At 45.6% G+C, this 23606-nt stretch overlaps 7 protein-coding genes across 11 annotated transcripts; 4 read left to right on the top strand and 3 right to left on the bottom strand.

Annotated features, from left to right (window-relative positions):
* The first annotated feature begins 75 nt into the window (after positions 1-75).
* On the top strand, positions 76-1806 carry LOC112342506 (replication factor C subunit 2-like). The gene is made up of 7 exons (XM_024664448.1): positions 76-230; positions 293-399; positions 634-735; positions 814-1009; positions 1069-1197; positions 1258-1452; positions 1511-1806. Exons 1-7 carry the CDS (start codon positions 87-89, stop codon positions 1616-1618), a joined length of 981 nt encoding a protein of 326 aa, XP_024520216.1. The 5' UTR covers positions 76-86; the 3' UTR covers positions 1619-1806.
* Positions 1480-4198, bottom strand: LOC9662915 (fe-S cluster assembly factor HCF101, chloroplastic). 2 transcript variants are annotated; one of them, XM_024664447.1, is made up of 14 exons: positions 4130-4198; positions 3820-4002; positions 3636-3763; positions 3507-3557; positions 3289-3444; positions 3092-3235; positions 2872-3014; positions 2749-2818; positions 2599-2694; positions 2454-2543; positions 2350-2403; positions 2046-2294; positions 1872-1994; positions 1480-1817 (listed from the first exon to the last, which is right to left on the bottom strand). In XM_024664447.1, exons 1-14 carry the CDS (start codon positions 4188-4190, stop codon positions 1656-1658), a joined length of 1710 nt encoding a protein of 569 aa, XP_024520215.1. In that variant the 5' UTR covers positions 4191-4198; the 3' UTR covers positions 1480-1655. The 2 variants fall into 2 exon arrangements, with proteins under 2 accessions (XP_024520215.1, XP_024520214.1); XM_024664446.1 differs by having other exon boundaries at positions 1480-1994.
* Positions 4199-4406: 208 nt separating this feature from the next.
* On the top strand, positions 4407-11706 carry LOC9662916 (protein CELLULOSE SYNTHASE INTERACTIVE 1). 3 transcript variants are annotated; one of them, XM_024664383.1, is made up of 6 exons: positions 4407-4669; positions 4805-7905; positions 7962-10506; positions 10564-11021; positions 11079-11195; positions 11251-11706. In XM_024664383.1, the coding sequence occupies exons 2-6, from the start codon at positions 4828-4830 to the stop codon at positions 11392-11394; spliced, it is 6342 nt and encodes a 2113-aa protein (XP_024520151.1). In that variant the 5' UTR covers positions 4407-4669; positions 4805-4827; the 3' UTR covers positions 11395-11706. The 3 variants fall into 3 exon arrangements, with proteins under 3 accessions (XP_024520151.1, XP_024520152.1, XP_002990646.2); XM_024664384.1 differs by having other exon boundaries at positions 4809-7905; XM_002990600.2 differs by having other exon boundaries at positions 4825-7905.
* A 169-nt stretch (positions 11707-11875) lies between these two features.
* Positions 11876-14236, top strand: LOC9662766 (BTB/POZ domain-containing protein At5g60050). Of its 2 annotated transcripts, XM_024664386.1 has the most exons (4): positions 11876-11960; positions 12042-12169; positions 12242-12838; positions 13036-14236. In XM_024664386.1, the coding sequence occupies exons 2-4, from the start codon at positions 12071-12073 to the stop codon at positions 14128-14130; spliced, it is 1791 nt and encodes a 596-aa protein (XP_024520154.1). In that variant the 5' UTR covers positions 11876-11960; positions 12042-12070; the 3' UTR covers positions 14131-14236. The 2 variants fall into 2 exon arrangements, with proteins under 2 accessions (XP_024520154.1, XP_024520153.1); XM_024664385.1 differs by having other exon boundaries at positions 12042-12838.
* A 53-nt stretch (positions 14237-14289) lies between these two features.
* Positions 14290-15843, top strand: LOC9662768 (flavonoid 3'-monooxygenase). The gene is made up of 2 exons (XM_024664427.1): positions 14290-15168; positions 15220-15843. Exons 1-2 carry the CDS (start codon positions 14290-14292, stop codon positions 15841-15843), a joined length of 1503 nt encoding a protein of 500 aa, XP_024520195.1.
* A 2296-nt stretch (positions 15844-18139) lies between these two features.
* On the bottom strand, positions 18140-19368 carry LOC9662769 (protein-lysine methyltransferase METTL21D). The gene has a single exon (XM_002990660.2). The coding sequence runs from the start codon at positions 19366-19368 to the stop codon at positions 18691-18693; it is 678 nt and encodes a 225-aa protein (XP_002990706.1). The 3' UTR covers positions 18140-18690.
* A 2497-nt stretch (positions 19369-21865) lies between these two features.
* Positions 21866-23399, bottom strand: LOC112342502 (flavonoid 3'-monooxygenase-like). Its single transcript, XM_024664428.1, has 2 exons — positions 22536-23399; positions 21866-22486 (listed from the first exon to the last, which is right to left on the bottom strand). Exons 1-2 carry the CDS (start codon positions 23397-23399, stop codon positions 21866-21868), a joined length of 1485 nt encoding a protein of 494 aa, XP_024520196.1.
* Between the last annotated feature and the right edge of the window lie 207 nt (positions 23400-23606).

Below are 23606 nucleotides of genomic sequence, written 5' to 3' on the forward strand. Positions count from 1 at the left end.
ACGCGTGGCCTCCTGCATGGCCAACACGTGTCATGGAGAAGATTCTGGGGTATATGCTGCTAGGGTTTTGGTAGGGTTTGCGGGAAATGGCGTCCCGAGAGGAGTATGATCTTCCGTGGGTGGAGAAGTATCGCCCGCAGAAGCTCGCGGATGTGGTTGGGAACCAGGATGCGATCGGGAGGCTCCAGGTGATTGCTCGCGATGGCAACATGCCCAACCTCATCTTCTCGGTCAGTGAAATGCGATCCCGATTGAAATGCTCGATTCTCAATCGCGTTTTGTGTGTGTCAAGGGTCCTCCCGGGATTGGGAAGACGACGTGCATTATGGCGATGGCTCACGAGATGCTGGGCGCTTTAGCCAAAGAAGCGGTGCTTGAGCTCAATGCCTCGGACGACAGGTTAGTGTTCTTCTCTTGTTCCAAAGTTTTTCCATTCTTTTTTCAAAGTTCTTCCATTCTTTTCCAAAGTTCTTCTATTCTTTTTTCAATGTTCTTCCATTCTTTTTCCAAAGTTCTTCCATTCTTTTTCCAAAGTTCTTCCATTCTTTTTCCAAAGTTCTTCCATCCCTTCCTTTGTTCGTGCTTTGCATTGATCGAGGGAGCGTGATTGATCCTTTTTTTTTTTTCTTTCAGAGGGATCGACGTTGTGCGAAACAAGATCAAAATGTTCGCTCAGAAGAAACTCACGCTTCCGCGTGGTCGTCACAAGGTCGTCATCCTGGACGAAGCCGACAGGTTTTTACCGATCGGAAGAAAAATCATCTTTCCTGTGACGAGATCATTCTGAACTCCATTCTTCACGTGTTGTGGCAGTATGACTTCTGGTGCTCAACAAGCTCTCCGACGAACCATGGAGATTTATTCCTCCAGCACCCGCTTTGGCCTGGCGTGTAACCTGTCGTCCCAGATCATCGAGCCCATCCAGAGCCGCTGCGCTATCGTGAGATTCACGAGGCTCTCTGAGCAGGACATTCTCGCGCGGCTTCTCAAGGTCGCTGCCGCCGAGAAGGTACTCTTGGAACTTTAAAAACCATTTTTTCTAGATCTTCTTGCAATCTTGTTCTCCAGGTCCCCTATGTTCCGGAAGGCCTGGAAGCGGTGGTTTTCACCGCCGACGGTGACATGCGCCAAGCTCTCAACAATCTGCAAGCTACGTATAGCGGTTTCCAGTTTGTTAATCGAGAGAATGTGTTCAAGGTAAGGAAACCAGTCTCTTCTATTTTTTATGTTTAGAGTTTCCATATGTTTGTTTTGCAGGTCTGTGATCAACCACATCCCTTGCTTGTGTCGACTATGATCCAGAATACACTGGCTGGAAAGATCGATGAAGCGTACCTGGGGATGAAGCAGCTGTATGATCTTGGTTACTCGGCCTCGGACATCATCACAACGCTGTTTAGAGTCGTGAAGAACTTTGACATGCCGGAGTTCCTCAAGCTGGAATATATCAAGGTCGGTATCACGGAGTTGATGAGAAACTTTACGATAATCAAATTCTCTTGTATTGCAGGAAGTAGGCTTTGCGCATATGAGGATCGCAGAGGGTGTAGGCTCGCTGCTGCAGCTAACAGGACTCTTGGCGAAGCTTTGCTTGCTCAGGGAGAAAGCGAAAGCGTGAAAGCGTCGAGTCGTAGAACACGAAAACTGTTACCTCCTTACATCGCTGCGCCTGCTTCCTTGAGAGCTTTGGCGTGCTTGAGTATGGCCGAGGCCGCAGTTTCGTTTGCCGCGGAAGACAAAGCTCCTTCTCCAGACTCTTTTTTGGGAGGAGTATCCACCAGCCTCTCCAATGCCTCGAGTTGATCGTATGGTGCAACCTGCGTAACAATGTTTAACACTTGTGCTAACTTCTTTTTCATGTAAATCGTTACCTGATTGAATCCATCGGGCCAGCTTATCATCACGGCATAATTTCCCAGAGGCTGAATGGCCTCGGGTTCGATGTCTTCGCGCACGTCTCCATAGCGTAGCTTTTGTTCGCCTGTCCATTCGTCCTGCTCAGAAAAGCATAAGATTCTCCGAAGTCTATTTCTAGGTAGACTTACTATGCTTTTCGCGGACCGATCATTTCGACGAACAGTTGCTGGATGCAAATAAAATGGTTCTTCTGTTCCGGGGACTTTGACTTTGATTGCCCGCATTGCGTCGTCATAAGTTACTGCTGTGGACACTTGCTGGCGTATTTTGGCACACTGTTGAACCACACACACTCCCAGCTCGGAAAAGGACCTTGCAACGTCGCCTTGAGGGTCATGGACGACTTCCGGAGTACCACTATCTCCTGCTGCAGAGAGCTGGGACAAAACAGAAAGAGTAAGTAAAGGCAACTACTGCTTTGTACAGTCTTGCCTCTGGTCTAATGGGAAATTCGAACAAGTTGGAGATGCCAAATTGTTGGACCACCTACAGAATCAAATATCAGGCTGCATCTTCAAAGGCTAAAAAGGTGTCACCTGTTTTCCCGAGCCCCTGCCGAAAGGGTAGTACCTCTTGCCATCTGCATCGAAGTAGCACATATTCTCCACCACGGCCAAGCACGGGACCTAGCATTCGGAAAAGATGCTAAAGACTATACTGAAGAAAGTCAAAAAACGCTACCTTAAGCTTTGAAAACATTCGCACTCCTTTGGCAACGTCAATGAATGCAAGCTTCTGTGGCGTCGTAACTATAACAGCTGCTGTCAAAGGCACAACCTGCCGAAAAGCTAACAAAGATTAGTATGCCAAAAGCTAGTCGAAGATAGTAACCTGGCAGAGTGTAAGCTGAATGTCTCCTGTTCCAGGCGGCATGTCAATTATCAGATAATCCAGCTCTCCCCTGAAAATCAACTCTGAATTATGCCTGTTCCTCAGAGCACGCATGAAACATACCAATCGGTAGTTGTGAGGAGCTGGTTAATGACTCCAGAAACCATTGGCCCCCTCATAATTGCTGTACCCTGTCCAGCGAAACCGAATGATACTAGTTTGACTCCAAGGTATTCGGTCGGTATTATCTGTTTGGTGTCTTCGACCTATAGCAACAGAAACTTCAATGAAATCCCTTGGAAGTAAATGAAATGAAGAAAGTGATGAAGACTTACTACCTCACCATTTGCAACACCCGCAGCTCTGGAGACACCATTGTCGGCAAGCTTGGCCCATAAACATCAGCGTCGAAAATTCCAACTTTGGCTCCCATTCCCGCCAGGGAGTACGCAAGATTTACCGCAACTGTGGACTTGCCGACGCCTCCCTGAGTAAATGGCATTGACAAAGTCCTCGAACAGTAGAACGGGAGATGGATACCTTGCAGCTGGAAACTGCGATGATGTTGGAGACGTTTTGGAGACTTCGTGGGAGGCCCTCGGCAGCGAGAGCCTTTGCTGGTTGTGCGCTCATGGTGACTTTCACATTGGTGACCCACGGGAGAGCGGCGACCTTCTCTTTCGCTTGCTGCTCAAACTGTATGCAAAGAGCTGCAAGATGTTTAGCTGACTAGATGGTGAATAAAGCAGCAAAATTACCATGTCCTTGACAGGGCAGGCCGGCGTTGTGAGCTCAAGTCGGAAGGCGACCTGGTTGCGTTATGATAGAAGAAAACAAAGTCGTTGCTGTCACGAGAGTTTTTGGGAGCAAACCAAGAACTCACCAACCTCACCAGAAGATTTGTCCGCTTGCAAGTCTTTCACAAATCCACAGGTTACAATGTCTGCGCCAAAGTCGGGATCGATGATGGTGGAGAGCGCAACAAGAACGTCATGGCCGCCATTCGTTGCAACCTCTACGAAGAAAAAAAAAAGGACTCAAGCGTCACGAATCTGAGATTCGAGCTCATACCTGTACTGGAGATCGTACTGCGGCATGCGAAAGAATCCGCAGAACCTCGCTTTCGTCCAATGGAGAGACACAAAGTCTCTTTCTCGACTTTAAATTTGATGCAAGAAGAAGAGGATGGAAGTCTCATCAAACGAAGATTGCGCTCGCTAGCTCGGCTGGTGAGTTTGGTAAGAAGATGAGCAGCTGTTCACGACATGACAGCATTGTTAGAGAAAGAATCCATTCGATCGAACTCTCGAAGAATGAAATCCAGACAATGCTCGACTAGATAGCTCTAGAGGAATGCACAAAATCACAAGAACACACTCACCGAATCCAATCGCCGGAGCGCAAGAGCTCGACGCCATACCGCGATGCTCCTGCCCTAGCATAAACCCCTTGCTGGAGAATTTGTATGGCGCAGAGGCGGTCTATCCAAACCGGACACGTGTCGACATCCCAGCGGTTGAGAATCCGTGAACGTTGCCGAGTCAGCCCTAAATATCGCCGCCGTTGAAGCGTTACGAGATCGCCGCCGTCCACGTGTACCCGTCAGGTGACGGGCATGACGGGCGCTGGCATATTTCTCGAGCAGGAGTAGGGGTTATTACAGGGCTGTGCGCAATCAACGCAGCGGAGGGCGCTCGCCACGGCGCCTCCTCAGCTATGGTGGACGAATGTCACCACACTCGCCGCGAAATCCACTCCTCCAGGGCCAGCGGCGTCGCCAATCCGCAGCTCCACGGCTCGTAGCGGGAATGGTGGATTTCGGGGCTTTGACGGCGCAGCTGGATGGAGCAATGCAGCTATGCTGATGAGAAGAATGGAGGCGCCGGGTAGCATGCAGTGAAGCTCTCCCAGAGATTGAAAGGTATGGCTCGGTTTGATCCAGTAGAGGCGTAGATCAGGCAATCCTAGTGCTTCCATACTCCTGATGTTCTTGGATCTTCACACGCTTTCCTTCTCTGTTTTTATTTTTCTTTTTTCTGTCAAAATTTTTCTGTAGTAAGGTGTTTACATTCGCAGGCGATGGCTTGCGATGTAAAGTCCCCCCCGGTGCAGAGCTTGAGGATTTCTCCGACACTCTCGGGGATGGAAGATCCGGACGGAGTTCTCGCCAGCGTTGCCCAATGCATCGAGCAGCTCCGGACGACTTCCACGACTCCCCAAGACAAGGAATCGGTCTCCAGGAAGCTCTACGCTCTTGCGGACTCTCGGGAAGACGCACGAGTCGCCGTGAGCTCTCACGCGCAGGCGATCCCGCTCTTGGTGACGTTGCTCAGATCGGGAACTGTGGCGGCTAAGATCAACGCAGCAGCCACTCTGGGAGTTCTTTGCAGAGAAGAGGACCTGCGAGTCAAGGTACTGCTCGGTGGATGCATACCACCTTTGCTCTCGCTGCTCAGGCTCGGGTCCGCGGATGCTCAAACAGCGGCAGCAGTGGCCATCAACGCAGTGACGCGAGGGGGAATCAGAGATCATGTTGGGTCACGGATCTTCTCCACGGAAGGTGTGGTGCCGAGTCTGTGGCAGCAGCTGCAATCTTCGCCAAAACTGGATTCGGCAGTATATGGTCTTCTCACAGGTGCCTTGAGGAATCTATGCAACAGCACAGACGGGTTTTGGTCAGCCACCTTACAGGCAGGAGGTGTGGGCATTTTGGTGGACCTGTTGCAAACGGGACGTCCGGATGCTCAGGCAAATGCTTGCTCGCTCCTGGCGTGCTTGATGACAGCTGCCGAGTCCAGCCGCTCACTAGCGCTGAACGCTGGCGTGGTGCCGCCACTGCTCAAGCTCCTGGCACCTGGGAATGAAGTGTCAGTTCGAGCGGAAGCAGCCGGAGCACTTCGAGCAGTGTCGCTCGAGCACAGGGACGCAAGCCAGGCGATTGCAAGCGCAGGGGGGATCACTAAGTTGATTGCCGCAACGGTGGCACCATCTAAAGAGTTCATGCAAGGGGAATACGCTCAAGCTCTGCAGGACAATGCTATGGGTGCTCTTGCAAATATATCCGGGGGGATGTCAGCTGTGATCTTGAGTCTCGCCAAGGCCGTGGAGGCTTCGCAGTCGGATTCTCAATCGGCTGACACGATTGGAGCTCTTGCTTATGCGCTTATGGTGGTTGACGGGAAATCAGAGAATGCAGAGACCGTCAACCCAACGATTATAGAGCGGATTCTGGTAAAGCAGCTCGACACTAAAAAGGCCGTCCTAGTTCAAGAACGTGTGATTGAGGCGATGGCTAGCCTCTACGGGAACGCATTTTTGGGTCAGCGATTACAGCACGCCGATGCAAAGAAGATGATGGTTGGTTTGGTTACCTTGGCCAACACTGACATTCAGGAGGAACTTATGACGTCTCTTAGGAAGCTGTGCGGTGGTAAAGAGGATTTGTGGCGATCACTTCGGGGCCGAGAGGGAGTGCAGCTACTTATATCGTTACTCGGCCTTTCGTCAGAGCAGCAGCAAGAATATGCAGTTTCGCTGCTTTCCATCATGTGCGAGGAGATTGACGAAAGCAAGTGGGCCATCACTGCTGCTGGTGGCATACCTCCGTTGGTACAGCTTCTCGAAACGGGTTCTACGAAAGCTAAGGAGGACTCGGCTGCTGTGCTTGGAAATCTCTGCAGTCACAGTGAGGAAATTCGTGCATGCGTGGAAACGGCGGACGCGGTGCCTGCACTGCTTTGGCTTCTCAAAAATGCTGGTCTTAAAGGACAGGATATCGCAGCACAAACTCTTACGCAGCTGGTTCGAGACTCCGATGCAAGCACAATCAGTCAACTTAGTGCCATGCTGACAGGGGATCTGCCCGAGTCGAAGGTTTATGTCCTGGATGTGGTCGGCTGTTTGCTCTCGGTTGCCTCTGAGAACGATATCCTTCGGCATGAGGCAGCGGCAAACGACGCCCTGCAGACTGTTATCCGTCTGTTAACTTCGGGCAAAACGGATGCGCAGGGCCGTGCTGCTTCCGTCTTGGCGAACGTCTTTAACTTGAGGAAGGACATGAGGGAGAGCCAGGTCGTTGCGGAGAGCATTGGACCGTTGATTCATCTTGTGAAAGACGGACCAGAGGCGACTGCGATGCAGGCTGCAAAAGCACTTGCTGCACTTTTCCGTTCGGTTGAAGCAAACTACTGGATATCCAACGCTGCGAAGCATGCCATCCTGCCGTTGATATCGCTCGCAAAGTCTTCGAACAACGAAATAACTGAGGTCGCGATTACGGGACTGGCTTATCTTCTACAAAAGACTGAAGTAGCCGTGGAGGCTCCAGCGGAGGAAATTATTCTACCTCTCACCAGAGTTTTACATGAAGGCTCTCCAGTAGGGAAGGAGAATGCAGCAAGAGCTTTGGTGCAGCTTCTGAATGCTTGTCCAGTGGATGATGCGTTTGCTGATCGCATCCACGAGTGCGGGACGGTTCTTGCACTCGCGGCGACTGGCTTTGAAGTGGCTGTTTCGTCTCAAGCACTCGAGGCACTGGCTTTACTAGCTAGAGCAAAGCGCGGAGGCACTTCTGGCCGCCCTCCATGGGCTGTTCTCTCCGAAGTTCCCGAGAGTATCAGTCCCCTCGTCACTTGTCTCGCTAGCGCAGTACCGGAGTTTACAGAGAAGGCAATCAAGGTCCTGTCAAGGCTCTGTCGTGACCAGCCCGTCGTCTTGGGAGACATGATTGCAGGCACGTCTACCTGCGTCAGAGCACTGGCAGACCGGGTGGTAAACTCCTCCAGTTTAGAAGTACGAGTTGGCGCAACCTCTCTTTTGATTTGTGCCGGCAAAGGACACCGAGAGGACGTCATAGACGTCTTGGATGAAGACAACAGCACTCTTTCTCTCGTTCACGCACTCGTGGAGATGCTGTTACTGAACTCACCTGAAGACAACTTGAGCAGTGGGGATTTCGACAACGCAGAAACTCGGTCGAGTGTTCAAGCAGGGCAGCACGAGTGTGATCCAGCTGCTGCACTCGGCGCTACTGTCGCTCTGTGGCTGCTTGCTCTAGTAGCATCGCATGATAACAAGCACAAGGTAGCAATCATGGAAGCGGGTGTCATCGATGTTCTCACCGAGAAACTTGCGAACTTTGTTCCAAATGCACGTCAGGTAATTTATCTCTTATGTTTATTGGTTGCTCAACTGACTTGTGTTTCCCTTTGCAGGCGGAGGTTGAGAATATTGGAAGCACCTGGGTGAGTGCTTTATTACTAGCTATATTGTTCCAAGATCGAGAGGTTACTCGTTCTCCGGCAACAATGCGTGCTGTTCCGTTCCTTGCCATCCTTCTAAAGTCCGAAGAAGCCACCGACCGGTACTTTGCTGCTCAAGCTCTTGCCAGCCTCGTATGCAATGGTAGTCGGGGAACAGTTCTGGTGGTAGCTAATTCTGGAGCGGTTAGCGGCCTTATACCGCTTCTTGGCAGTGTGGAAGCTGATATCTCCAACTTGGTTACCTTGTCAGAGGAGTTTTCTCTCGTAAGCAATCCTGACCAGGTTGCTTTGGAGAGACTATTCAGGGTGGATGACGTAAAGTATGGTGCGACTGCTCGGAAAGCCATTCCTGGTTTGGTGGATCTTCTCAAGCCGATAGCAGACCGACCTGGTGCTCCTCCACTGGCCTTGGGTTTGCTGACGCAGCTCGCAAGCGGAAACAATTCAAACAAGCTGGCAATGGCAGAAGCCGGAGCACTTGATGCACTGACGAAGTATTTGTCTCTCGGCCCTCAAGACACCTACGAGGAGGCTGCTGCTGAGCTACTTAGGATTCTTTTTACTTGCCCCGACCTTCGACGTCACGAGTCTGCTCCTGGTGCTGTTGATCAGTTGGTGGCTGTTTTACGACTTGGCACACGGAGTGCCAGGTTCACTGCTGCCAGGGCCCTGCAAGGTTTATTTTCTTCGGACAACATCAAGGCCTCCGACGTAGCTGGTCAAGCTATTCAGCCGCTAGTCGAGATGTTACAGTCGGGTGCAGAAAGGGAGCAGCAAGCTGCAGTTGGTGCTCTGATGAAGCTATCAGCAGACAATCCTCCGAAGGCTCTTGCTATAGCAGATGCGGAACCAAATGCACTGGAAAGCTTGTGCAAAATTCTCTCTACGAATTGCACTCTGGAGCTCAAGGAGGAGATCGCCGAACTCTGCCGGGTTCTCTTTTCAAGCTCCCGTGTTCGGGCGACACCAGCTGCTACAAGCTGCATTGAACCTTTGGTGACACTTCTCTGTTCTGAGAGCGACACTGCGCATTACGCCGGTGCTCGAGCTCTGGACAACCTCCTCGATGATGAGCAGCAAGCAGAAGCAGTAGCTGCCTATGGTGCGGTGGTTCCATTGGTGGGAATGATGGTCGGTGCCAATTATAACGTACACGAGGCTGCAGTCAGCTGCTTGATCAAGCTGGGGAAAGACAGGCCTCTCTGCAAGCTGGACATGGTGAAAGCCGGGGTCATTGACAACGTTCTCGAGAGCTTGTTCGCGGCTCCGGATTCTCTATGCTCGTTGAACGCGGAGCTCTTGAGAATTCTGACAAACAACAGCAGCATTGCAAAAGGAGCGTCGGCATCAAAGGCAGTTGAACCTTTATTCCTGTCGCTGAGTCGGCCTGAGCTGAGCACCTCCGGGCAGCACAGTGCAATGCAGGTGCTCGTCAACATTCTGGAGAAACCACAACGTGTGGCAAATTTGAACCTGTCTCCCAATCAAGCGGTGGAGCCTCTTGTGCTACTTTTGGACTCGGTATCACAGCCCGTGCAACAACTCGCTGCGGAGCTGCTCTCGCTACTGCTTGCCGAGGAACACTTTCAGAAGGATATCGTGACGCAGCTGGCCGTTGCGCCACTGGTGAAGCTTGTTGGAGCTGCAGTGCAGGGACTGCAGCAGAAGGCACTCAAGGCACTGGAGTGGGCTTCAAACAGCTGGCCAAATGCTGTTGCGGACGCAGGTGGAATCGCGGAGATTTCCAAGGTTATTTTACAGGTTGATCCTCTGCCGCCCCATGCTCTGTGGGAGTCTGCAGCTTCGGTTCTCTCCAACATACTGCGGTTCAGCTCTCAGTACTTTTTACAAGTTCCAGTTGCGGTGCTGGTCAAGCTGCTGCGTTCTATCTCGGAGGCTACCGTCGTCGTGTCACTGAGCGCACTCTTGGTCATCGAGAGGGATGACGCATCGAGCGCTGAGGTAATGGCGGAAAGCGGGGCTGTCGAAGCTCTGCTAGAACTTCTGCGCTGCCACCAGTGCGAGGAAGCGACAGCACGGCTTTTAGAAGCACTTTTCAACAATGTGAAGGTCCGTGACATGAAGGTCTGCAAGCTGGCGATCGCTCCGTTGTCGCAGTACCTTCTGGATCCTCAAACCAGGATTCAACCGGCGAAACTGCTAGCAGCCTTGGCTCTGGGGGATATATTCCAGAACGAAGGCCTTTCACGAACGACAGACGCCGTCTCGGCATGTCGTGCTTTAGTCAGCTTGCTGGAGGATCAACCGACCGAAGAGATGAAGATGGTAGCTGTCTGTGCTCTGCAGAACCTGGTCGTAAACAGTCGCTCGAACAAGCGTGCTGTTGCCGAAGCTGGAGGTATCCAGGTTGTGCAGGAGTTGCTCTCCTCTAGCAACTTGGAGATTGCTGCACAGTCGGCTGCTTTGCTGCGATTATTGTTTTCGAATCACACCATCCAGGAGTACGCGTCAAGCGAAATCATCCAAATACTTTCAGGTAATGGTCACCCTTTCACGTTTTCGGTATATAGCTAATTTCTGTTTTCGGCTGCAGCAACTATAGAAAAAGATTTGTGGTCCACCGCGTCGGTGAGTGAGGACGCGTTGAGGGCCATGGACGTGCTTTTCCTCAACTTTCCCAGGCTCCGGGGCACGGAAGAGGCGACGCTTTGCATCCCTCAGCTCGTTGCGGCACTCAAAGCTTCTAGCTCGGAAGCGGCTCAGGAGGCTGCACTGGATTGCCTTTATCTGCTAAGGCAAGCCTGGTCGTCAAGTCCCGCGGAGGTTGGCAGAGCGCAGTCGTCAGCAATGGCGGAGGCAATCCCGGTATTGCAACTTATGATGAGGTCGGGGCCCCAGCATCTGCACGAGAGGGTGGACAGCCTCCTGCAATGCCTACCGGGAAGTTTGGTTGTTACTATCAAGCGTGGTATGAACTTGAAGCAATCGATGGGCAGCACGAATGCTTTTTGCAAGCTCACCTTGGGAAATGGCCCTCCTCGGCAGACAAGGGTGAATTCCAGTTCTCTCTTCTTGAGGTTCTTATACGTTTCTATCGCATGATTGCAGGTTGTGTCGCACAGCACTACCCCGGAGTGGAAGCAAGGCTTTGCATGGGCTTTTGACACGCCTCCAAAAGGACAGAAGCTACATATTTCCTGCAAAAGCAAGAATGCATTTGGAAAGGTTTTGAAACTTCTCAGTAGCCTCTCTGTCGCTGATGTTTGCTTTTGGTTGACAGGGCTCGCTAGGAAAAGTAACAATTCAAATCGATAGAGTAGTGATGGTTGGCACCATAAGTGGCGAATATCAGCTGAAACCGGACATGAACCGAGATGGTTCTGCACGAGTATTGGAGATTGAGTTCCAGTGGTCTAACAGGTAACCCGAGAAGGTATCTTCTTCCAAGTTTTTGTTCCTTTTTTTCTTTTTTCTTTCTTTCTTTCTTCCTGTCTTTCTCTCTTTTCTTTCGTCCCCATTCACATAACCCCAGAGGAGAAGTAGCAAAGCAGGTGGCTTGGCTTGGATTTACTCCTGTATATGTTGTAGGCATTCTTAAGATTTGTAGTCCTTCGCTTGGGACGATGGTATTCATCGTCCCTTACTTGCTCCTGGCTGGCTTGCTTACATAGCTGGCTGCTGAAATGTGTAAAGTGGTGGTGTTGCTGCTGGAAAATAGGAAATTTTTGTTGTTTTTTAGGAAGGACAAGCGAGTCGGCTGAGTTTTCCTTGTGTGCTTTTGTTTGTTTCGTGTGATTATTGCTTTGTTATTATTGAGCTATCATGATCTCCATCAAACCAAAAGGTTAGTTCTCTGGTTCTTGCTGGTCAAAGCCATTTGAATCAGGGTTTGTGTTTCATAGGTGGGAGCAAAAACTAAAGAGCCGACTTGTCGGCTGGCAAGCGGATCGGACAAAGCCTGTGCATCGACTGGTTATATTGCCTTCGCAGGTTTGGTTGTTTTTCTTTCTTTTTTTTTCTTCTCGGTTTGTTATCAAAAAGGAGTTTTTTTCCCCTTTTTCTCTGGCACAGTCTCCGCTGTGTAGGTGGTTTGGAGAAACATGGCGCCGGGAGGAATGCCCAATTATACCAAGCTCAGCAACGGAGGTAATGCGGGCTCGTATGCAATCCCACCGTCGCCGCCGGCCGATCACAGCAAGGTCCGATCTTCTCATCACACTCTCTTTGAGATGCTGAGCAGTGATCAAGGCTCGTCCTCGTCTCTGGAACAGCCCCAGTTGTCTACTGCTGCTCAGCACTTCCAGCAAGTCCTTGGGAATCCTCTTCTCCCCCCTCTCGCTCCGCCTTCGATGTCTCTCATCTCCGTGGTGGATCAACAGCAGCAGCAGCAGCAGCAAATGATCAGGCAACAGCCGCCACAGCAGCCGCAAAATCACTCTTTTCCCATTCGAAGCAACGCCGGCGCACAGCAGCAGGCTTTAATGCTCGCCCAACAGCAGCAGCAAGAGAGCAGCAAACAGGAATCTCTGCAAGAACGGGTCAATGCGATTCTCAGTTGTCCGCTCAACACTTTCAACGACGCATCCACCAGCGATGTCAAGCTCACACTCATCAGTCGGGACGTAGTCGGGGGCCTCACAGTCACTGTCCATGTCCACACGCGGGTTCTCGTTGCCTCGAGCAGGTATTTTGCCGCTAAGCTTGCTTACAGGCAGCAGCAAGTCCACACTGCGGCCCCCTATTCCGTCGAGATCTCCGACTGCGAGGACGTCGAGATTTATCTCCTCACTATCCGGCTTATGTACTCGTCCGACTTCAAAAGGATGCTACTCCACGAGAACGTACAAAGAGTGCTCGCCATTCTCAAGGTTCGTCTTTTCCTTGTTGTCCAATTCTTTTTTGTGTTTGTCTGTCGATTGATTTCATGCGGTGTTTCCTGTGGCTGCCTTGTCCTCGTGCATGGCTTAGCTTTTGTGTGCTGTTATCTATATTCTGGAGATCGTGTTTGATGCCCACATGTTCTTGCTTGATAAGAAAACTGGCTAAATTCTGTGAGGTGCGACAGGTTGCATCTGCCATCGTTTTCGAGGCGGCCATTGTAGCAAGTCTGGAGTATTTGGAAGCAGTGCCGTGGTGCGAGGACGAGGAGGAAAAGATCTTCTGTCTCGTCTCGCAATTACAAAACGACTATCCCTCGGTCGCCGGTAGCGTCCTCGGCAGGCTCGTAAGGCCTGCAAGGCCGTCCGTGTTGGCTCTCCCGCCACCGATCTGTCCTTCACAAAGGAGCAGTGACAACGACTTCTCGCTACTCCAGCCGGAGGAGGTACTGGTAAAGCTGGTGCGCTGCGTCATCAAAGCTACCGATGAGAAAGCCCGGCGGGAGATGAAACCACTCGTCTCGAGGCTCTTGCGAGAGAACACAGCAGCACTAGCAAGCAACAAAAGCTCCACGGCAGGCCTCAACACCACCGCCACCACCACAGTGATCGACGTGAGCAAAGAGTCGCTCTACGACGCATGCAAGGAGTGCCTCCAGGAGCTGTCGGACGCCTTCTCTCGGCTGACCGAGCAGCAGCAGCAGCCAGCATCGTCTGCTCAAGCTCCGAGCCTGGTTTCAGCGGCCATTGCCCGTCACGTCGACAACATCCAGTGGCTGGCGGAGCTGCTCATCGACCGAGGCGTCGCGGAGGAGCTGGTTCACATCTGGTCCCGCGAGAGTCAGTTGGCCGCGATGCACAGGCTACTCCCGGCGATGCAGCGGCACGAAGTGAGCCGGATCACCGCGAGGCTGTGCGTTGGCATCGGCCGGGGGCAGATAATGGCTCCACAGCAGGTCCGCGCGCTGCTCCTCGCGACTTGGCTGGAGCCGCTCATGGACGACTTCTCGTGGATGCAAAGGCTGGCCTCCAAGATGACTTGTTCCAGCCTCTGCTACGCCGGTGGCAATGGTGGTGGGTTTCTGGTCTTGGATAAGAAGACCGTGGAGGAGGGGCTGTGCCAGACGATTCTCACACTCTCGCTCGAGGAGCAGCGCTCCATCCTCATGTCGTGGTTCGAGAAATTCTCCCGGGATGGTGACAATTGTCCGAATTTGCAGCGCGCTTTCGAGGTGTGGTGGAGGAGAACTTTTGCTTCGGGCATTGGGCGACAGCCGCAATGAAAGTGTTGTTACATGTGCTTGACATAGTCTCCAAAGTTTTTTTTTTTGCTTTTCTATTTTGTTTTCTTACTGTCCATAGCTAAAGAAGCATAAGAGCCTCGGAAAATATAGGATCTTTAAGCTTGAGAGAGTATAAACTCTCCTAGGATTTTCACAACCATGGCTGTGATATTTGGTGTATGCTTTGCTAGTTCCATCTTTCTCTTGGTTGTGTGGAGGATCTTGTCTTCCAAGTTGAATTGCCTTCCACCGGGGCCATGTGGTCTGCCTCTGATCGGCCATCTCCACATGCTACGAGGAATGCCGCCTTACAAGGCACTAGAATCTCTATCACGGAAGTATGGTCCTATTATGTCCTTGAGGCTGGGAATGATCCCCGCTGTTGTCATCTCGAGCAAAGACTTGGCAAGAGAGTTCTTCAACGCACACGATGCAAACTTCTCCAACCGGCCATACATGATCATTGGAGACCCTCGCTATGGCTTTGTGAGCCTGGCAACTTCTCCGTATATTGGGCGGCACTGGAAGAACATTAGCAAGCTCTACACCAGGATGCTCTTCACGGCCAAGTGTATCGATTCCTTCTCCTGGGTGAGGAGTGACGAGCTCTCTCATGTCCTTGATTTTGTCTTGAAGTCCAGTGACAGGAGCATCGCCGTTGACGTGAGAGTTCTATCGTCGACATTTTTGTTCAATATCATGTCCCGGATTCTGATGAGCAAGAGGTACTTTGGCCACGGTGGGGCTCCTGATTCTGGCGTGGATGAAGACGCGGTGGAGTTCAAGCAAGTGACCCAGGAAGTTATGAGCTTGATCTTGAAACCTTGTGTGAGTAACTTTGTCCCGAGCTACCTGAGGTGGCTCGACTGGCAGATCCCTCGCTACAAGCAAGTCCGTGCCAAGCAGGACAAGTTCATGCAAAAGGTTGTGGACGAGCACAAGAAGACGACGAGAGAGTCCAAGGACCTCGTGGACATGGCGCTCGAGTCCTTTCGAGGAGATGCACAAGCCGAGCTCTACACTAAAGCCAGCTTGTTGGTAAGAACACCTTTCTTCTTGGATAATCGTCCATATGCGATAAACTTTCAGGAAACCCTTTTGGGTGGAACTGAGACAACTGGCGTCACTTGCGAATGGATCATGGCGGCAGTGATGCACAATCCGCAGGTCTTAACAAACCTCCAGGAAGAGCTCCAAAGAGTTGTGGGAAGCACACGAATGGCTCGAGAATCGGACATCTCGAAGCTGGAGTATCTTCAGGCCGTCATCAAGGAAACGTTCCGGCGGTATCCTCCAGCAACACTCCTCATGCCACGCACCGCCCACAAGGCAACCACGATTGGAGGCTATCACATCCCAAAGGGCACCACCTTGCTCGTAAACTCGTGGGCGATTGGGATGGATCCGGCAGTGTGGGAGGATCCCACCCAGTTCCTCCCCGATCGTTTCCTCGGGATCCCTATCGATATCAAAGGCCATGACTTCGAGCTCATCCCGTTTGGATCCGGTCGACGAAAATGCCCGGGAATGGCATTGGGATTGCGAGCAGTGGAGCTGCTCGTGGCAAATCTCATCCATGGCTTTCACTGGAGCTTCGTTCCTGGGATGACATTGTCCATGGAGGATGAGTGTCACAGCGTCTCTCAGCTAAAGATTCCATTGCAAGCAATAGCCGTGCCAAGGCTACCAAAGGAAGTATATGCTAACATATAATTATTTCGAAGATTCTTAGAATATTCAAGTGGGGCACCATTAAATTAAAGGATTTTAACCTGATTTTAAAATTTTAATTAGTCATTTTTGGTAATAAGAACTTTTAATCAGGTCCCATTAAATTAGTTAAGTGTTAACACCAGCCATTAATATATACCATTTCTAGCCATTTCTAGAACATGTAGAAGTGCTTTACTTTATGTTCTATGGGTATCAACATTGATTGTCATGGTTGATCCCACAAAACTTAACATCACTGTCCCTCTGGTGCTCGATTTGTAGAGGTGCTGCCCTTTGCCCAACTTGGGTGGTGGCTCTCAAGCACAAAATTTGAGACACGCTCACCATAAACTTCTCTACACAGAAAAAAAAGCGGAAAAACCATTCACTCAATCAAGAAGGGAAGAAAAAGTCTGAACGATGATGCTATTTTGGAATATTCTTAGAATATTCAAGTACATCAAAAACAATTCAGAAAGAACTATTTGTTTTTTTTGGAAATATTAAAAAACATCTTTATCTATTCAATTTTCATTCAGTTGTTAAAATTTCAATTTTATTTCCAACCACAATTACCATATTTAGGTTGAATTGTTGTTAGTATAGCTATTGAAATTATTGAGTAATAATATTCACTCAACTCTTACCAAACATATTTTATCTTGTATTATAAATTCCTAAAAACAAGAAAAACATTTATATCTTTTATTCTTTTAAGTTTATTTATGATAAAATTAAAATAGCTTACTTTCTATTTTAATTTCTTAGATCATACTTAAAAAATTATAGTACTTCTTCATTCTAAAATATTAAAATGATTATGTGTATTTGTTGTCCACCAAACTTTATTAATTTCTTTTTCTTAGTTATAAACATTTTGTATTGTTAGAAATGTGATAATTAAATAATTTTAATTTTTTTTAATAGATTACACTACTTTTTTCTCTTGGTATATAAAACAATGTAACAACATATTGAAAAACAAATACACAGACACCATAATAGTTTACAACAGTATTTAATTTCAATAAGACATTTATTTCTGAATATAAAATAGCTTTATAATTTAATTTTACATTTAATATTTAAAATTGTCACAATAATATCACAACTATTTTTAAAATGATTTCTGACATACTTATTAAATATAATTTTCCTAAAACAGTCAAAAGGTTTAAAAAATACTAAATATTCAATACAGTTCTGTTTTTATTAATTCTACATTTATCAGTATAAAATTAATAATATCATTGATATATATATATATATATATATATATATATATATATATATATATATATATATAATGTCACATAAAATAATATAATGATTTGATTTTCTTTTTCTAACTTATAATTTTCTTTGTATTTCCATTTTCTCTACTTATAACCAGCTATTAAGTTGCTAAAACTTTTCATTTTTCAAACCATGGATTTATGGTTTCAATAATTATTATATTAAAGATTTAGTGTACAATTCACATGGTGATGGGTTAGTTTATCATATTTGAGTGATATATATATGACTCAAAAGTATAAGAAAAAATCTATTTATAACAGATATCTTTAGCTTTTATGAATAAGAATATTTTAGTTTTATTTTAATGTATTTTGAGATAAGGAAGAAGATGATAATATATACTTTTGGAACCTATACTTTATTTTCTATGAGAATTTTGAAATAACTATTAAATCTTTTTTTTTTGGACTTGACATTTATTTTTGTGAAATTTTATTTAATTAACAATACTTTACAATTTCATCATTTTTTTAGTTTAGAATTAGATAGTCTAAATTTACTATAGACAACTATTTAAGCTGAATATAAATAAAATGATATTTTGAATTTTTTTTTGTTTTAATGTTATTTACCCCAATATTAAGTAATTCAACTTGAAAAGAAATAGTTGCTTGAGTATAAAAGAGTCACTTGTGAATTAGATATCTAAATTTTATGGTTTTATATCCTTCATGACAATATCTCCAAATTTCATTTTATAAACTTTTTATATTAATATTATAAATTTCTCTTGCAATTATCAGCTACCAAAATAGAAAATGAACGAGTTTAATTTTTCTTAGTAATAATATAATATTAAAAGTTAATTTTACTCAGTAATAATGCATTGTGTAGAGATAATAAACTGAACCTAAAAATAAATTAATACTTTTGTGTTTGAGGAAGTTATTGTAAAACTATTATTCTATGTGAGTCAGTGTTTCTATTACACTAAATATATTTTAGAATTCTTCTTCAAATGCATTGAAAATAGTTAATTGAATAAGTAAGATTCAAAAACCATAAAGGACTATAAACTTGAAGCATTTGAAATCTCATATTCTACTATTTAATCATTTCTGTTTTGCTGTGTAAAGAATATAGTTAGAATATCCAAAAATATTGAAATATTCACCACTGCTCTTAATAAGCAGGACAAGTTCTTGCAAAAGATTGTCGACCATCAGCACGGGAATGCGAGGACTTCCTTGATATCATGCTCGAGTTCTACGGAGCAAATACCCAGGGAGAAACACACATCAAGGCAAATCTCTTGGTAAGAGTTCTTGCTAGTTTGTGATCGCAATAACTTTCATTCCAGGATGATACTTCTGCCACCACAAGCGAGTGGCTCATTGCCTCGGTGATGTACAATCCTCGGATTTTGATCAAACTCCAGGAAGAGCTTGACAGAGCCGTAGGTGGCAACCGAATGGTCCAAGAATCCGACCTGACATTGGTGAATGCTTGGGCCGTCCACATGGATCAGCAGTAGCGCTTACTACCTAAGACTCCACTGCAAGCCATGCCACTCCAAGACTGGCCATCAGATATTAGCGAACTCGCCTTCTATATCGTTTCTGGATAAGATCTTCGCAAGATAAAGATGCCAATGTCTTCGCTTTGCCACTGCGGGTGGAGCTCCTCGCTTGGAACGCGCGTAAATTCCAATCCGAGCTCCCTAAGCTTGTGGAAGCACTCGGTCGTCCCAATTCGCAGCTCGTAGGCCAGGAGGATCCTTGTGCTCTCGCCCGACAGATCCAGTAGCGTCTTTGCCAGCGCGGGCACCGCCTCAATGTCGTACAGGATATCCGAGCACAGCACGAAATCCACTGGTGCCGCCACCTGCGAGCAATCGGCGCCCCATTCCAGCTCCAACACCCTCACTCTACTCTCTAGTTGATTCGCCTCCACATTGCGGCGCAAGCACGGCAGCAATCCAGCGCGGTCAGTGAGGATCACCTCCGACGCGCCCAGCAGCGCCGCCGCCATTCCTGGCAGCCCCGTTCCTGCTCCCAGCTCCACGACCCTCTTGTCCTTGAAGCCGTGGTGCCCCAGCCCTAGCTCCGCCGATACAGGCGCGATGTCGGCGCCGCCACTCTCGCCTATGGCGGCAATTGAATCCAGCCAGTGCGTTAGGACTAGAGCACAGTCCCAAACCCACGCGCCTGTAAAGCACTTGCCCTCCCTGGAGGGATCATCCTCCAAGACCGCAATGGATGTCCTTCCTATCTCTACTTGCCTCATAGAGCCCTAAAATTTAGATTTAAAATAAGGTTGTGATTTTCTTATAATAAATTTTCACCTTAATTATTTTATAACACAAAATTTTCCTACTTTGAATCCTTATTAATTAGTAGCATCCAAAGGCTTCTTCCCCAAGTGCGTTAGACATTAGATGCTTTTTTTTCTCCTCTGCATCACAGATTATCCTGTGGACAAAGGCACTAACCTTGGTTATTACGAAGACCAGATTTAGTTGCCATGGCTGGTGAAATCAACAATCATGGAATGAAAGTTCATTTCAACAAATTAAAAGTAATTTCCTTCCCAATGTAGATGAGAAGCAATGCAAGGTATGGGAACTTAGTAGTGTCAATAACCACAACATTCAATGCCATTGCCTCCAGTCTAAGAACCTCTGCACAAGGACCAATCTCCACTTGATGGCATAGACAAAGGAGCTAGGTGTAATTGTCATAAAGCTTGTCTAAAATCAGTACTAAGAGAAATGTGATGAAACCCAATGTTTAAATTTTGATTAATCATATACTTTTTAATTTTAATTTATATTTAAATCACTAACAACTCTTATAATCAAGCAACTATTTCTTTTCAAGTTTTGCTACTTAATATTGAAGCAAATCACATGGGATTAGTGTCTACCTAAAATAAAGTATAATTCTATTCACATTATAAACTTATTAGCTTAAATAATCTATTGTCCATAGAGTATCTATTGCTAAACTATAAGAATAAATTAACAGATGAAATTCTAAATAATTATTAATTAAATCAGATCCTATAAAATAAAGGTCATACAAATATAGAAGGTTTATTGCAAGATTCTCATAAAATAAAAACATGGGTTTCAAAAAAGTACATCTTATAAGAGAATACACTATAAAAATTAAAATATTCCTATTCATGAGGGATGATGAGAAAGGAGAATTAAACTCTTTTAGGTTTCATAAACATTATTCAAATATTACAAATTAAGTCACCATTATAAAAACTAAAATTTTAATATAACAATTAAGGTTATAGAAACTTGGTTTGCAAAATTAAAAATTAAGTAAGTGGTTTCTATAGAAGAAAAGTAAAAAAAGTAAAAAGAGAAAGCAAGTAATGAATTAAAGAAAGGGAATTAAATATTAATGTTATTTAATATTGTCATTGTATATATTGAACACATAGTTTAAGTGAGGAGAAAATCATATATTAATATGTGATGAAGTTGGAATGATTGTTAATAATGGATTTAAAGTTCTTAAAGATACAATTTCATAGTAAAAAAACTGATTAATTAAGTAATTATAAAAATTTACAAGGTATTAATTTGAGATAACATTTAAATCTTTTCCTAATGAGCAAAAAGTGTACTTCCATCAATTCATTAAAAAGTTACAAAAATAAGATATGGGATGTTTTAAGAATTTTATTTATATACATAATTTTAATGATATTCTATTAATGTTTATTTTGATAAATATAAAATTATTAATTTACTTATCAATTAAAAAACTCATTATTCCCTTTTGTATTTGATGCTGAAAATAATAATAATTGGATTTGGTACCTTACATTTGAAATGTTGATTAAAACTCATATCAGAATAATAGTATACTTTACAATTTCCTCTTTAAATGATAGAAAACATGTTAAAAGGTGTTCAATAAATGTTTGATAATGCATATAATAGACTTTTCATAATGCATTTTATTAAAAATTTGCACAAAATGGAAAACATTTTACATATTTACACCTTTGAACTTTAATGCATTTATAGCAAAAATTCATAATAAAAATCCAAATGTTACTTTTTGAATGTTAAATGTTTTAAAGCCAAATTAAAACAATTGTATTGTTTTAAAGGACAATGATTTAGATATTTAACAAGTAATATTTTAGAGTCTTTGAATGTATAATTAATTTAAAGTTGAAATATGCTTATCTTTGTGATATTTGAAAACATTTGATGCAAAATAATTAACATATAGTATCATAAGCAAAAGTAATAGACAATGTAGAAAAGCTTCTTCATAATGCAATTTCATAAATTTACTATTATATTGTTATGCCTTTAAATCCTACTATATTCAAAATATAAATGCACAAATATACTGATGTGGTGAATATACTAACATAGTTTTGCTTATGCTTTAGATAATAAAAAATTAGATTGCCTTGTAATCACACAATTAGTGCAATGTTATAAAAAAAATGAGCATGCACACTAATATATGCTACTTGTGGGTATTTTTATCCTATTGATATTGAACATTTGAAAATGGATAGTATATTGCCATTAAAAACTCATAAACTTTTAGGATGTTTAAGAAAAATATAAATTCACATTGAAAATCTCGAGAAAGAGAAATGAAAATTTTGTTGTGGATGTTTTGGTTAATGTGGTAATAACTGATGCATAATGTAAAGTTTTAAAATTTCTTATTGATTTTTAGTTATAAACCTAATATAAAAACACTTTCCCTTTATTGTTTTACTTGATCTCAGCTGACCCCTAGTTGCCATACACTTCCATCGGCAGCCTTGGAGTGGCCATGGCTTGCAGCGGAGTCTTGAGGTAGCAAGAGCCATTGTAAACCTCCTCTATGGATGGTATTGTCCCTGGCACAAAGCTCCAATCAAAGCCGTGAATGAGATTGGCCACCAGCAGCTCCACTGTTCGCAATCCCAAGGGCATTCCAGGGCACATTCTACGACCGGATCCAAACGGGAGGAGCTCAAAGTTTTGGCCTTTGAAATCGATGGAGCTCCCCAAGAAGCGCTCTGGGTAAAACTGGGTGGGATTCTCCCACACTGCCGAATCCATATGCACAGCCCAAACATTCACCAGGAGAGTGGTTCCCTTTGGAACGGTATAACCGGCAATTGTGGCTTCCTGGGTGGCCATGCGTGGGAAAAGGAGCACTCCTGGAGGATACATTCTAAGTGTCTCCTTGAGAACAAGCTGGAGATAGTCGAGCTTTGGGATGTCGGATTCTTGGACCATCTGGTCACTGCCTACGACTCGGTCAAGCTCCTCCCGGAGCTTGATCAAAACCCGAGGATTATGCATCACCAAGGCCATGATCCATTCGCTTGTGGTAGCAGTAGCGTCAGTCCCAGCCATAAGCATCTCCTGGAATGAAAGTTATAGCAATCACAAAGTACATAAGAAGAAGTCTTACCAACAGATTTGCTTTAACGTGTGTTTCCCCCTGGGCATTATTTCCGTAGAACTCAAGCATGATATCAAGGAAGTCCTTGCATTCCCGTGTCGTTTCCTTGTGCTCGTCAATGATCTTTCGCAAGAACTTCTCTTGTTTCGCATGGATTTGCTTGTACCGAGGGATCTGCCAGTCCAGCCATCTTAAATACCACGGTACGAGGGTGCTAATGCACGAGGGATTGATCACCAGGTCGACAATGGAGAGCAGAATCTCTTTGAATTCTAAAGCGTCGGAGTCGACTTCGTCTTCACCAAAGTACCTCTTGCTCATCAAAATCCTGGACATATTGTTGAAAGCAAAAATGGAGAACAGCGATCTTATTTCCACGGGCTTGCTGTTGCTGAAAGACTTTAAGATCTCTCCCAAGGCATGGGAGAGCTCCTCCTTTCTCATCCATGCAAATGAATCGATGGACTTGGCTGTGAAGAGCTCCATGGAACACAGCTTGCGAGTGTCTTTCCAGTACTTCCCATATGGAGAAGTTCCAAGTCCCGAATAGTTATAGCTGAAGTGGTCGCCTAAAACCATGTATGGCCTGGAACCAAACTTTATGTCGTGTGTGGTAAATACTTCCTTGATTATCTTCTGGCTAGAGATAACCACAGTGGGCATCATTCCCATCTTCAAGAACACAATGGGGCCATACTTTCTGGAGATAGATTGTAAACTCCTATGTGGGGGCTTTCCTGCCAGTAAATGAAGGTGGCCGATCAGGGGCAGTCCCCATGGGCCTGGGGGGAGGTTTTTGAAAGATCTGTAGCGCCATGATAGAACTAAGAAGAGAATAAAAGCTACAAAGAGCACAACTGGAAGGATTTCCATGAACGCAAACCTCTTACGCTGCCAATTGGAAAATTGCCTCTTTATATGGAAGTTCATAACACAACACCATACGTTCTAAGCAAGAGTTTGGTTCAATTGTGAGAACTCCAAGGCTACGCATGGGACTTAGATACAAATTTTAAAAGAAAGTTTGAATATATGGTTAACATCGTTCATGTGACAAATAAACCTGCAGATGCAACACCT

Source organism: Selaginella moellendorffii, unplaced genomic scaffold (genome assembly GCF_000143415.4).
Source record: "Selaginella moellendorffii unplaced genomic scaffold, v1.0 SELMOscaffold_110, whole genome shotgun sequence".
Taxonomy (NCBI): Eukaryota; Viridiplantae; Streptophyta; class Lycopodiopsida; order Selaginellales; family Selaginellaceae; genus Selaginella; species Selaginella moellendorffii.